This window comes from Brienomyrus brachyistius, chromosome 18, assembly GCF_023856365.1.
Source record: "Brienomyrus brachyistius isolate T26 chromosome 18, BBRACH_0.4, whole genome shotgun sequence".
In the NCBI taxonomy this organism is placed as follows: Eukaryota; Metazoa; Chordata; class Actinopteri; order Osteoglossiformes; family Mormyridae; genus Brienomyrus; species Brienomyrus brachyistius.
In genome coordinates, this window is record NC_064550.1 from 4,512,825 (window position 1) to 4,526,456 (window position 13,632).

At 46.4% G+C, this 13,632-nt stretch overlaps 1 protein-coding gene across 3 annotated transcripts in view; it reads left to right on the forward strand.

Annotated features, from left to right (window-relative positions):
* The window catches only part of spen (spen family transcriptional repressor), a 37,031-nt gene extending 24,939 nt beyond the window's left edge, over window positions 1-12,092 (forward strand). For all 3 annotated transcript variants that reach the window (XM_048983666.1, XM_048983667.1, XM_048983668.1), the window contains exons 11-15: window positions 326-8,189; window positions 8,415-8,732; window positions 9,399-9,593; window positions 9,837-9,995; window positions 10,119-12,092. In XM_048983666.1, the coding sequence (XP_048839623.1) occupies window positions 326-8,189; window positions 8,415-8,732; window positions 9,399-9,593; window positions 9,837-9,995; window positions 10,119-10,250 (8,668 nt within the window). In that variant the 3' untranslated portion in view covers window positions 10,251-12,092. The remainder of the gene's footprint in view (window positions 1-325; window positions 8,190-8,414; window positions 8,733-9,398; window positions 9,594-9,836; window positions 9,996-10,118) is intronic.
* The last annotated feature ends 1,540 nt before the right edge of the window (window positions 12,093-13,632 follow it).

Consider the following 13,632-nt stretch of genomic DNA (forward strand, 5'->3'; position numbering starts at 1 on the left):
AGCGGCTCCATTATTGAACATGTCTTTTGCCAGTGTTAAGTTTAATTACTAGAACTTATGGCCATAGGTGGAAATTAGCGGGAGAGCATTTTAAACTGCATTTGAGAAAACACTTCTTAACACAGCGTGTAGTTAGAGTATGGAATAGTCTACCTGTTCATGTAGTGCAAGCTAAAAACCCTGGGTTCCTTTAAATCAGAGCTAGATAAGATTTTAACAACTCTGAGTTAAGTTCTCCCCAAACGAGCTTGATGGGCCGAATGGCCTCCTCTCGTTTCTAAATTTCTTATGTTCTTATGTTCTTATCTGGTCTGTGTCTTTACAGAGATGAGCGTAGACCACCTTACCATGAATTTTCAGCAGAGCGGGCATACTATGAAAATGTACGTGCTCCAGGCACCTACACTGAAGACCCGCGCCGCAAATACCCTGCCAGGAGTCGGGAGTTCTACACAGAATGGGACCCGTACCAGGGGGACTATTATGACCCACGTTACTATGATGACCCTCGGGAGTACAGGGATTACCGTGACCCCTATGAGCAGGACATTCGGAAATACAGTTACCTCCAACGGGAGAGAGAGCGTGAGAGGGAACGTTTTGAAACAGACCGTGAGCGTGACCATAGCCGACGGACTATTGAACGCAGCCAGAGCCCCTCACATCCCCGCCGTGCTGCTAGCCCTGCCGCTTCTCCATCCCCGTCTGAGCGTCTGCCCAGCGACTCTGAGCGCCGCATCTATAGCCGCTCCTCTGAGAGAAGCGGAAGCTGCAGCTCACTGTCACCTCCCCGCTACGAGAAACCCGATAAAGCACGGCCTGACTGGTACAGCAAGAATGAGAAGCTGGAAAAAGAACGGCAGTTATTTGAGTTAGAACGTGCCACCGGGGGCGAGAAGGATAAACGGGCTGTGCGTAAGGAAAAAGCAGAGAAAGGTGAGAAGGGGGAGAAGCAGAAGTTAAGGAAGCTGAAGGTGCCGTCCCCCAGTCTCCCCTCATCTGAGACGGACCCAGAACCAGATCAGGAGACCAGTCCAGAGACAGGTCCTCGATGCAAAGGTGGTAAGGTGACTGTTAAAGAGAAGGACACTGCTGGAAAAGGGCGCCTTGATCTTCCACCTTGTGTGGTGCAGCTCACACGGGTCAAAGAGAAGGAAGGAAAACTGCTGGAGCAGGCTGCAGGGGAAAAGCTGCGTCTGAAGGGTGAGAATGACAGTGTGCGCTCTCCTCCTCCCCTTCCATCTTCCATTGACCAAAAAGGACTAACTTCACGGCAGGATATTCAGAAGGGAGAACTTCCCAAGCAGTGCAAAGTCTCCAAGGAAAAGAGTTTGGCAAGCCAGGTAGAAGTGGTAGACAGGGAAGGCAAGGTAAAACCTAAAAAGCACATGAAACCTGAACCAGGGTTTGATGGCACTAACTCATCTATTGAAGTAGACAGACTAGCTGCTCGGAAGAGACGTTTTGGAGATTCTGCTGGAAAAATAGAAAAATTGAAAAGGGGGATCCAGGAGGAAGAAGAGGGCAGACTGGGACTGAAGAAATCATGTGACAGCATTGTGGCAAAAGAAGTGGAAGCTGATAGGAAGATCTTTCGAAAGGAAGCACATAAGAGGGAGCATCGCAAAGGTAAATCAGAACGGCTGGTTACTGTCTGTAGCCCAAAAGAAGAGCTGGACACAGAAGGAATGCCTCTAGGCTTGGGGCTTAGCCTTAACCTGCAGGCTCGACTGGGGGAACCGGCAGAGGAGAGCACTGATCTGGTTGATTTTCCAGGAAGAAAGACAGGGATCATCCTAAAGAATCAAAGTCACATCACCCAGATGTTTCCTGATGACGTGAGTTTGGATCAAGATGATATAGAGGAACAGGAGCAACCAAACTTCCTTGATCTAGTTGACCAGTCTTTGGTGCAGGAAAAAGGTACTGGGGAGGCTGATGAACGTCTTTCTGTGGACATTGATCACTCTCAAAGCTGCCGCAAACAAATGGAGCAGAACCGAAGGCTCCGGCAGCAGCTGCAGGAGCATGACAAGTCGGATAAACCTGAAAATCCACATGGCGCAGACTCTGAGGATTTTGATCGGAGAAGCTTAGTGCATGAGGTGGGAAAGCCACCTCAGGATGTTACGGATGACTCTCCACCTAACAAACGTAAAAAGATGGAGATTCTTGATTTTGATATGAATGTTAAAAGGGAAAGAAACTATAGAAGTTCTCGGCAAGTGAGTGAGGATTCTGAAAAAAACACTTCCTCGATGCCAGGGTTAAGGCACTTTTCCTACCAAGAGGAAGACAATACTGCAGAATCACCTCGACTGGTTTCTATAAAAGAGGCCAAAGACTCACCTAAATTAGAAGTCTACTCACACATGGATATACTGAAGTATAGCTTTGATTCGACTAGTAATCGGGGACGGTCGTCCCATACTGAATTGTCTAAAGTGAAAGTTGTGTCTCTGGGGTGTGAGGAGGAGCAGCGCTGGGAGAGCAGGGTGAAACAGGACCCATTACGACTTGACATGAGTTTCCCAAGCAGCATTGTGAAACGTGAAGGCATCCGCAAGCGCCTTGTGCGTGAACTGGAGCCTGGAGAAGTACAGTCAGACTCTGATGAGGACAGTGAGAACAAGCACCACTCCCCCAAGCCCTCTACATCTCTCTCTTTCCTTCTTAGGGAACGTGAAGATAGGTTGTCAGACCTCAAGCTGTCTGGCTCCCTAGAGAGGAACAAATTTTATTCCTTTGCACTGGATCAGACTATAACACCAGATACTAAAGCATTGCTGGAACGAGCAAAGTCATTGTCCTCGTCCCGAGAGGATAACTGGTCATTCCTGGATCGTGACTCTCGCTTCGCCAGCTTCCGAAGCACCAAAGATAAAGAAAAGGTGGAGTCTGCCCCAAGGCCTATTCCCTCCTGGTACATGAAGAAAAAGAAAATCCGTACTGACTCAGACGGCAAGCTTGATGACAAGAAAGAAGAACCTAAGCCAGAAGAACATGAACGACAGGAGCTGTTTGCCTCTCGCTTTCTCCACAGCTCTATTTTTGAGCAGGACTCAAGGCGCTTGCAACATCTTGAACGCAAGGATCCAGACACAGAACTTAACATTAGTAGATATGCTGGGAGGCAAAGTTCTACTGAGGCACAACCTGGAACAGGTGGATCCGACCTCCTGCAAGAACCCATGGTACTCTTTCATAGCCGTTTTTTAGAGTTACAGCAACAGAAAGAAAGGGACCTGCGGCCCAAAGAGATAGAGAAAATGAATAGTGCTGATGGGCATGAGAGGGAAAAGTTGCAAGAATGTGAGCAGGAACAGTCACGGTCATCGCCAAAAGTGCCTGAGCTGACAGTGGATCCAGACGTTAAACCCATCAGTCCTAGTGCAGGAGTTGCAGTTTCACATCCCACTTCAGTACCTCGAGATATGACACTACCCCAGGATAAACCCATGGTACAGAGTATTTCTGCTAAAGAAGAAAAAGGTGCGTCTGTTGCTGATGTTTACTTGCCTCCTTCACTGCCTGTGGCAGAGATACCGCCACCTGGCCCTAGCAGCGTTGTAACCCTTGAGGCCATTTCCTCTGAGGCAGACGTTAAAATGCATTCTAAGGAAGAGTTGTGTGAATCCAAGAATCAAGTAAAAAATACAGCTACTATAGAACAGTCCTCTTACCTGGATGTTAAACCTCCTACTCCTGGTGCCTCGCTTAGCAGTTTAGAGCCAGAGCCCCACCCTACGGAGTTTCCAATTCCTGTTTCCCCTAAATCTGAGGAAAACACAGATACTACTAAAGAAGAGGCCTTGTCAGAAAAATGTGATCAAATAGACAGTAATATTCCCCAGAAAATGGAAGAGTCGCAGGAGGTTCAATTGCTGGTCTCTGAAACTGAGGTTGAGCCAGTGCTGCCACCTCGAAAACAACCCAAGAACAAACGAGCTAAGCCAATCTCTGCACCAACACCTTCTCTGGTCCAAACAGCTGGTGCTGAGAAACCAGCCATCCGCAAGAGTGAGCGGATTGACAGAGAGAAGCTTAAACGGGCATCTTCTCCTCGAGGAGAGGCTTTCAAACCAGCCACTGATTCTAAAAACACAGCTAAATCCCCGATCCATGCTCCAGACACAGATCAAAGTTATGAGGTGAGCTTGCTACATGGCAGGACTCGGCGCAGAAATGTAAGGTCTGTTTATGCAACCCCTGTAGAAGATGAGACTCCTCAGCAGTCAAGTAAGGAAGTTACAGAATCCCCTCGTCCTACTCGCAAGCGGTGTGCTGAAAGAGAGCTAGTACAGCAGCAGCAGCCTTCTCAGGATACATTAGCTGCCCCACCCCGGCGAGGACGCCCTCCCAAAACACGTCGGCGAGGAGAAGATATGTCACCGGTGAAGGGAGAGCCACCGAAAACATCAGAGGGAGAAGAAACTGACAGCAAAGACCTTTGTAGCAGCGGTGAAGTTGCCAAAGTTACTGAGGGGTGGCGTTCACCCCGTACACAGAAAGTGCAGCTTACCCAAGGATCCCCACCTGCTAGCTCTGTACAAGGTCGGAAGGGGGTCAAAGCAGACAAGACACCTGAGAATACAGGTCCACAGATGGAGCGCTCAGGGGGTGATGCTGCTGGTATTTTAGATTCCACAGCTAAGTCAAAGGAGGAATTGCTTGAGCAGTGTGGGAAACTCATAGGAAATGAGATACAAGATATGACAATGGAAAAAGGAGAGAAAGACAGTGATATTCCAGATCTAACGGAAAGGAAACTAGATGAAGAAAAAGCTGGTGATAAATTGGAAACGTCAGTCACAGAAAAGCGGCCTCCAGCTGAGAAAAGTGGAAAAACAAAAGCGGCGAGACTGACACGCAACACTAAGATGGCAATAGAGGATAATTCCCTGAGCTTGAAGAACCTTGAGATCCGTTTGAGTGTAGATGATGTGAAAGGTGTGCTGCGTTCTGGTGAAGAGGAGTCTGAATCTTTTGACACCTCTCTAAAAAAGACCAAGTCAGGTGCATCTGCGAAAGAAGATTCACTGACGCCTCCTGTCATCAAGGCATCAGAGCTCAGTTCTGAAAAGAAGGAAGAGGTGTTGTCAGACCCTGAGCCTCCTGCTGATCCGGCAGCTGCATTGCTAGCCCGTCAGATGGAACTGGAGAGGGCAGTAGAGAATATTGCTAAACTCAGTGTGGAGCCACCCCTTCCAATTTACAAGGAACCTCAAACAGAACCACCAACCTTGATATCACCGGTAACGGTGGAGCCAGAAAACGAGGTTGAGGAAGAGAAGCCTGCGAATCCTTCTAGTGAGACTGAACTTGAAGCTGCCATTTATTCAATTACTGCTGATGCAGATGGATTCACAGCCCCACCTACTTATGCAACTCTTGTCCCTACCCCAGAGCCACTGGCAATCCCCAGTACCAGTGAGTGCATGGAACCAGAGACAGACGTGGTTATCAGTAACATTATGGACACAGACAGAGGATTGATTCCAGATTCTAAAGTTTCAGAATCCGCTGCCGGTGAGGCCTCTACGCAGGATGGGTCTCCTCAACCAGGCACTCCCAGGAAAGGTAGTAAAGTTAGAGCCAAGCCTCAAAAGAAGTCTAAAAGCCGTAGAACTCAGACCAACAGGAAGGGGGATGTGACAGAGGAGGCAGTTTTAGAACCAGAACATACACCAGTAAAAATTCCAGAGTCCATCCCTGAAGACCCACAGACTCTGAAACCCAAAGTTGGGTCAGCCTCTACAGCAGCTATTGTCACTACAGCGGCCTCCTGTAAACAGGAAGTTGTACGTGTAACTGTTGAAGCTGTGAATACTCCTAAGGAAGCAGAACAGCCTGCAGTTGAGCAACCAGAACCCCAAGAATCTGCTTTTCATTCAACCAGCAAGCTGCAGCAGCAACCTTCAGATACAGCATCACTCACACCTTCTCCAACTAGTCTGAAGTTCTCCCCTACACGTACTTGCAAGCTCCCTGTGTCCCCCCAAGACTGGCAGAATCATTCTGAGGATGGCAGAGTCCTTGCTCCATCTGCACCTCAACTCCCTGTTACGGGTCTCTCTACATCTACAGCCACAGCAGGAGTACCACCTCCTGGAAACTCCACCTTACCACCTGATACTAAAGCGTCGGACATTGACCCTAGTGCTAGCACCTTGCGCAAAATCCTTATGGAACCTAAGTATGTATCAGCCTCAAATAATTCAGCTCCAAGCGCACTTCTTACAACCTCCATGAGGGATCCACGGATGTCAGAGAATGATAATTCTTGTGAGCTGATAACTGTCAAGCCCTGCATACCTGATGAAAGGCCTTCAACTGTCACCCCCCATCCTGTACACCAGCAGTCGTCCCTTCCACCGCCACCTGAGGTCCAGCAAGCTTATAGTGAGAAAATGGTCAATTCTGTAATATCCTCAACAGGTACCTCAGTTATAAGCCGCATTCCAATCCCCTTTGATTCGGAGGAGGCACCACGTATTTCTTTGAGCAGTCGTAACTCGGGGATGTCACTGCCGAAGCAAAAGTATCGATCTGGCATCAGTGAGAACAGGTATCATGGGCTAGCTATGGGCGAAGAAGGAAGTCGTGGAGGACGAGCTATGGTAGAGAGTGCAGCCTACAGCACAGGTGCCAGCCCTGGGCTGAGGGTGAACACCTCTGAGGGCGTAGTGGTACTGAGCTACTCTGGACAGAAGACTGAGGGGCGTCAGCGTATAAGTGCAAAGATTAGCCAGATCCCACCAGCCAGTGCAGTTGATATTGAGTTCCAACAATCTGTGTCTAAACCCCAGATTAAGCAGGAGCCACTCACTCCTTCCCAGCCCCCCACCCCAAAGGCTTCACAAACGGCCACTGCATATAGCCACAGTGTTTTAGCTGGTCAGTCTTACAACACTCAGCCTGTCATTTCTACCATTAAACAGGAGAATCCTGGATCAGACAAGTCAGAATTACCATATCATACTGGGCCTCCAGCTGGCACTGTGAAGATGCACTCACAGTCTGTTAGCAGCTCGCAAGTTTTGATCTACAATCAGGCTATGTTGCAGCAACAGCAGAATATTAAAAAAGGGATGGTAACTGATCCAATACCCCTCAAGGTTGACTCAGGTAAACCTCAGTCCTCTAACTTGAGCCCTGTGATGAGTCCCCACCACCCCTCTCTGTCTGGGAACCACATGGGTTCAAGTCCTGGGACACCTACCGACAGAACTGTGCCGCACTTGAAACAAGAGCCTCACTCACCCCGAACATCGGGCCATTCACCATCTCCATTTTCCAAAGTCTGCCCTCCGAGTAGCTCTGTGTCCCCCATTGGCACTTCTGTGGTCCTTGGCCCGGGCATGTCAGCTATATCCCAGTTTGTACATCACCCGGAGCAGTCAGTCATTATGCCTCCTCATAGTGTCACTCAGTCTGTTTCTCTGAGCCACCTCTCTCAGAGTGATGTGAGGTTGAACACTCCTCCTCTGTCTGGAATAGGCTATGGGATGCGTTCGGAGACTCTAGCCTCTCCACGTTCGGGGAACCAGCAGCGCTCAAGCACGCCTCAGCCTGCAGGCATCAGAGACATGGTGCTGCAGTCCCACACCGGCTGCACCGGGGGCAGCAGTGGGACATCAGAGGAAGATGTCAGACACTTTCATCAGGGACTGCGTAGGCCATCTGCACCTCAGGTGCAGTCAGATGTTATGGTGATGCCAAGTGACTACTGTGGACTACACCATGGAGCAAGCTTGTATGGCCTACCATCCAGAGATGTAAGGATACTAATGCACCACCAGCTTGGAGAACATGCATCCACAGAGGCACGCCAAGCCCGTACCCCAGAAACTGGCTGCTCATCTTCCTCTAGCAACATTTCTTCATCCTCCGCTTCCAAAGCCCCACCTGTTGGAAAAGGTGTGACACAGGCAGGAAAGGACTCCACAAAAACCACAGATGTGAAAGTGCCACAGTCTCCGCATGCTGAAGGCAGGATCTTGGGGGTACATCCCACTGTGCCTGTCATGGTGTCCAACCCGGGGGTGCAGCTTCTGCACGGAGGGGCTGCCAGCACATTCCCAGAATACTCTGCAGTGTACCGAGACATGCGGGGGTTTCACTCTCAGTATGCTGGTCCCTCTGCCATGGGAATCAATCTGCCTCCCCGCAGCATCACCCCCTCACAGGTGAGAGAGTCAGAGCAGAATGGAGAGTTCATTTAATGTGAGCTTTGAATACCTTTAATGTTTCTGTCAGATACAGCTTGATATAATTCTTGGTAGTCTGTTTAGGTTACTGTAGTTACCGCTACCAGGTCCTGCATAATTGTACTAAGTTATGTATGCGTGTAACATCAGTTTTTTTATTTAATATTATTACTAAATTTTGATTGGTTTTGTCTTCATTCTCAGGATGGCGAGCACAGTCACAGGAGCAAAACTCCTCAGGTACCATCAGGAGCTGTGGGAGACCTCAAAGCAGAAGGTTCACATCATCGGCACACAGGCACTATTGACCTCTCCCGAGCACAAGGTGATGCAGGCTCACCGTCATACGCCTCTCCCGTTCCAATCTCTCACAAATTGGATTCAGTACAAACATCCGTGACGAAGGGCTCTGTGTCCTTCCTACCATCTCACCTGCCGTCGTCTGGCTCCGGCCAGATGCGGGATGAAGGCAAGCTGGAGCACACAGCAAACCGCACTATGGACATGGTGCAGCTGCTGAAGGTGAGTAAAATGTAAAGGATGAAAGAACAAGAGACAGAAGACGATCTGTTGCTAGTACCTTTAACAATACTTTTGCGACAACCGTATTTATCTTCCAAAAGTTTATCCTGGTCAGGATTGGGGCTGCGCTCAGTCCTAACCCAGGGAGCTTTTATCACACATTTATGAGCAAATTCTATAGATCTCTAACATGTAGCAGCTATGTAACTGTTCTTGTCACGGTAAAGAAAAATATAGTTATGTACCGTATATCAAAATTTCATTCATCAACGGACCTCATAATGATGGTAGTCCCATGAGAATGTATAACGGTACTGAAAAATTCCTTATCACTTAGTAATGTTGTAGCCATTGTAATGACATAGTTTAACACATTACTCTCATATCTGTTGCGCTGCCAGTTATATAAAAGTTTAGCACATACAGTCATGTGCAGTACATGATACTTGATAATGATAATAAACAGCAATGTTAATGGTTTAGGTTTTTAAACTAATAGGTCATACCATCTAGGTTTATCTAAGTACACTTAATGATGCTTGCGTGCTGTTGAAATTACCGAATGGCACATTTCTCAGGACGTATCGCTGTCATAATGAGACGCATTACTGTAGTAGTTATGCAGTTGACTGATTTTTTTTTCCCTTTAAATATTTTCCCGAGTAGAAGTACCCCATTGTGTGGCAGGGTCACTTGGCCCTCAAGAACGATACAGCCGCTGTCCAACTGCACTTTGTCTCAGGCAACAACGTGCTTGCACACCGCTCTCTGCCCCCACCGGAGGGGGGGCCTCTGCTGCGTATAGTGCAGAGGATGAGACTGGAGGCCTCACAGCTGGAGGGAGTCACTCGCCGGATGATGGTGACTGCAATACCCAACTCTTTGCATCTTCAGTGACTTAGCTAACACATGCTAAAATAATCTGCTGCTCTCAGCCCCTTTATCTTTTTGTCTTTGCTAGTACGTGAAACTTAAAATGTACAATTTTTATAATGTTTTGCTAAATATTATAATTGCAAAGAATCATCCTGTTGTTACCCCACTGATAGTGTCTGAAATAATAGCAGCCGGTCATGTAGTATTTTTAATGTATTAATTGTTCAGGTGGAGAGTGACTACTGCCTCCTGCTGGCTCTTCCTTGTGGACGTGACCAGGAGGATGTCTTGAACCAGACGCATGCCCTCAAGGGCGGCTTCATTACCTACCTGCAGGCCAAGCAAGCTGCTGGCATCATCAACGTCCCAAATCCAGGCTCTAACCAGGTAACGTGGTGTATTGTTATCAATTTGCATGAGTCAGACTGGCCTGTGGTTTACTATGGATGAAATAATGACCCGTGTGCCTGTCTCATACCCACTCCGTGACACGCTCCCTTTGCTTCCCAGCCGGCCTACGTGCTGCAGATCTTCCCGCCTTGTGAGTTTTCAGAGAGTCACCTGTCTCGTTTGGCTCCAGACCTGCTCAGCAGCATCTCCAGCATCTCGCCCCATCTGATGATTGTTATCGCCTCTGTGTAGCAGCAACCGGTTCTCCAGAGGCCCTTCATTTCCCAAGTAGCTGGAAAGCAAAAGCTGGGTGTTGGGTTAGGCGTTATTTGATTCCTTTGTTTACACTGTCAGCCGACCTGCCCTGCACCACTCCAACGCTGCTCCACATCTCCACCTTTCCTGGGAGGCCAAGCCAGGCTATAGCGAAGTGATCAATTTTCTGATCATCTCTGCTCTACGTGTCTGAGGGCCGGGCACTTCATGCGAAGGGGTTCCAAAGACGCATCAAAGGGGGAAACAACTCGAAGTCTGAGAACAGCTAAAAGGGTGGATTTTATTCTCATTGAAAAGATCGTGATTTTTTATTTTTTTTCCTACATATGGATCGGATCAACCATTGCACTATGATGGAGGGAAAAGACAGAAACAAGGACTAGAAGATTTATGAATCGAGGCAGATGGCAGTGAGGTGGAAGCTACAGAGATCTGCCATGTTTGTATGCCATATGGTGATACTGGGAAAGATTATGTCATGGGAGGAAATTGTGGCCATTCATACCCAGCCAGCCAGTCATCTTCATTTTTACTACTGGTTTCCCATGTATTAACCTACTACTGCTTTCGGAGAGATGGCACTCTTGTTCCTCATAGTTCCTACCCCAGGGACACACGGAAGGTTCTGGAGTTGTACAGTTTACACATTATAGCTCAACAGGGGGTAGTTGAGACAAATACTTTTTTCGTAAAGGTTAATGATGTAAGGGGAGTGTGAGAGCCTTGTAAATATTATAAATATTTAAAGACTTAACAATGCTGGGAGATGAACTTGCATAACTAAGAGAAGTGACGGAAAGAAGAACGGTCACTCCCAGTGATGGTTTTCACAGACATATTGTTTTAAACATGAATCTGTGCCAAAATGTCTTTTAAGATGATGCAGTCAAAAAAAGGAATTAAAATCAAATCTTATTTTCATACTTGACTTTGTATTTGTCAATTACTCATAACTGCTTCAAGCTTGACTGTCTTGTTTTAACGGTTTACTTAATTTTATCCCTCTTTGCTACTCTGCCTTGTTTATTTTGAAAAAAAAAAGTGCTATAAGCCATTCTATAAGTTGATCGTTTACAGTTTCTCTTGACATCTGGTGAATGTTTCCCGAACCTCTTTTTTCCTTGAATGTCTGCCGCTGTAAAACTGCCCCTATGACAGGTGTAGTGTTAAGCGAAAGTAGGAAGTGAAAGGGGTGACTGTACGATAACAATGCCATACTTGAGTTTGAAACATTCTTATAGACTTTCAAGGAAAAGAAATCGGGAAGGGAAAAAGCAGTGGGACTCAAGCGGAGCCAAAAGTGGACGTGTGAGCTCTATGTCTCTCAACCGTGGTGTAAATAGTCATTTATCCCTTCTGTGTCTTTTTTAATGTTTTATTTTTCAGGGTCAATTTGTTTTGTCAGACAAAACAAAGCAGTCTGAAAAAGACAGAACCAAGTGTAAACTGATGTTGAAAGTGAACCATGTTTCTCAGTTTTGTGGTGTAAATATTTGTATGACTGCAGGCTGACAGCTCTCATGGTATTGTTGAAGGCACTTATAATTTTGATACATAAATAAAAAAAATCAAACAAACAATAGAAAAACAAACAGAACAATCTTAAACATTGTCCCTGTACCCAATTTCATTTTGAGTGTAATATATTGTTCCTCTATGAGGTTATTTTAAGATGTTTTGTAAAATAAAACGTTGGTTTATACAATCCACCGATCATTAAATGATCAGTGACTACATTTTAATTTTGAAGTGTTTGCGACATTTGTCAGAACTCTTAAGCAAAAGCATTAAACTAGAATGTTTACACTTTTGAATGAATTTTGCTTTCCTGTGAGAGAATTCCGTGAGAATTTATTTTAACAGCAAACTTTACAACATTGACAAACCGAAAAGTGTTTGCATGGTGTAATGTCAAACAGCATGAGGATTGATGAGCTGATTTTTACATTTTATAACAGAGCTCTCCTATATCCAAAAATACACTTCAACCTGCATGGACACCTATTGAGTGAATCATTGTGCCAGTTAAGTCAGTTTAGTGCTTTACGGATTTCCTTCATCCCCAGTGATACTCTATTCTATGGTGTCCCTGTAAGAGTTCTGAGGTATTTTACCTATATAATACATATATGATATTATGGATTTGCCTATATAACAAAAGTACTAACTTCTGCACACGTAGTACATAAGGTTCTCCACAAAAAATGTTACTGTTCGAGCAGCTTGTTCATTTCCAGTGGACTGAGTTTGCATCTCACCTGCCATACTATTTTTGTTTTTATCACGTCTGTATAATAAAATACCACCCACCACATGGTCTCATTCTGCAGCCAGCATAGGCATTAGGTTTAATGCATGCAGTATTATATCAGCTCGCTTCCTGACAGGTACCTCGACAAGCTATGTGAAGTTTGAATATTTCACATTAGTTAGTACTTAGTTGATTATGGTGTTCAAAATCCCAAGATTAATGCATTGTTTGGTTGTCTGTGGACAAAGAGACAAGGCACATCCTACCTTTTAACTTATTTTATGCTGTTTTTTAATTCATAAGTCTTCCTAACCCTAACCTATCGTAGTGTCCCAGGGACCCTGCAGCCAAACCCAGTGGGCACAGGATAAAGAATACCCTGGACAACATGTCAGTTCATTGTAGGGCACACACTCACCCACTAATGCAGGGGTGGGCAGTCTTATCCGCAAAGGGCCGTGTGTATGCAGGACTCTTCAGCCAATCAGTCCTCTAATTAGTAGTCTATTTAATGAGTCGCAGCGAAAACCTGCACACACAGCTGCCCTTTCTGGGTAAGATTGGCCACCCCTGCACTAATAAATATCAGAGTTTCCAGTCCAAATCCATAGGCATCAATATGGAGTTGCCCCTTCTCCTCCCCTTTGGATTTGTAAGAACTGCCATTCTTCTGGGAAAGCTTTTCACAAAATTTTGGAGTGTGTCCGTGGGAATTTTTGCCTATTCATCCAGAATAGCATCTCTGAGGTCAGGCACCTATGTTGGACATGAAGGCCTGGCTCACAATCTCCATTCTAGTTCATCCCAAAGGTGCTCAGTGGGGTTGAGTTCAGGACTCTGCAGGCCAGTCAAGTTCGTCCACACCCAATTATGTACCTTTATGTTCCTTTCTACACTGGGGCGCAGTCATGCTGGAACACAAGAAAAGGTCCTTCCCCAAACTGTTTCCACAAAGTCGGAAGCATAGAATTGTCCAAAATGTCTTGGCATACTGAAGCGCTAAGAATTCCTTTCACTAGAACTATGGGGCCTAGCCCAAGCCCTGAAAAACAACTCCCTACCATTATTCCTTCTCTAGCAAACTTTACAGTTGGCACAATGCGGTCA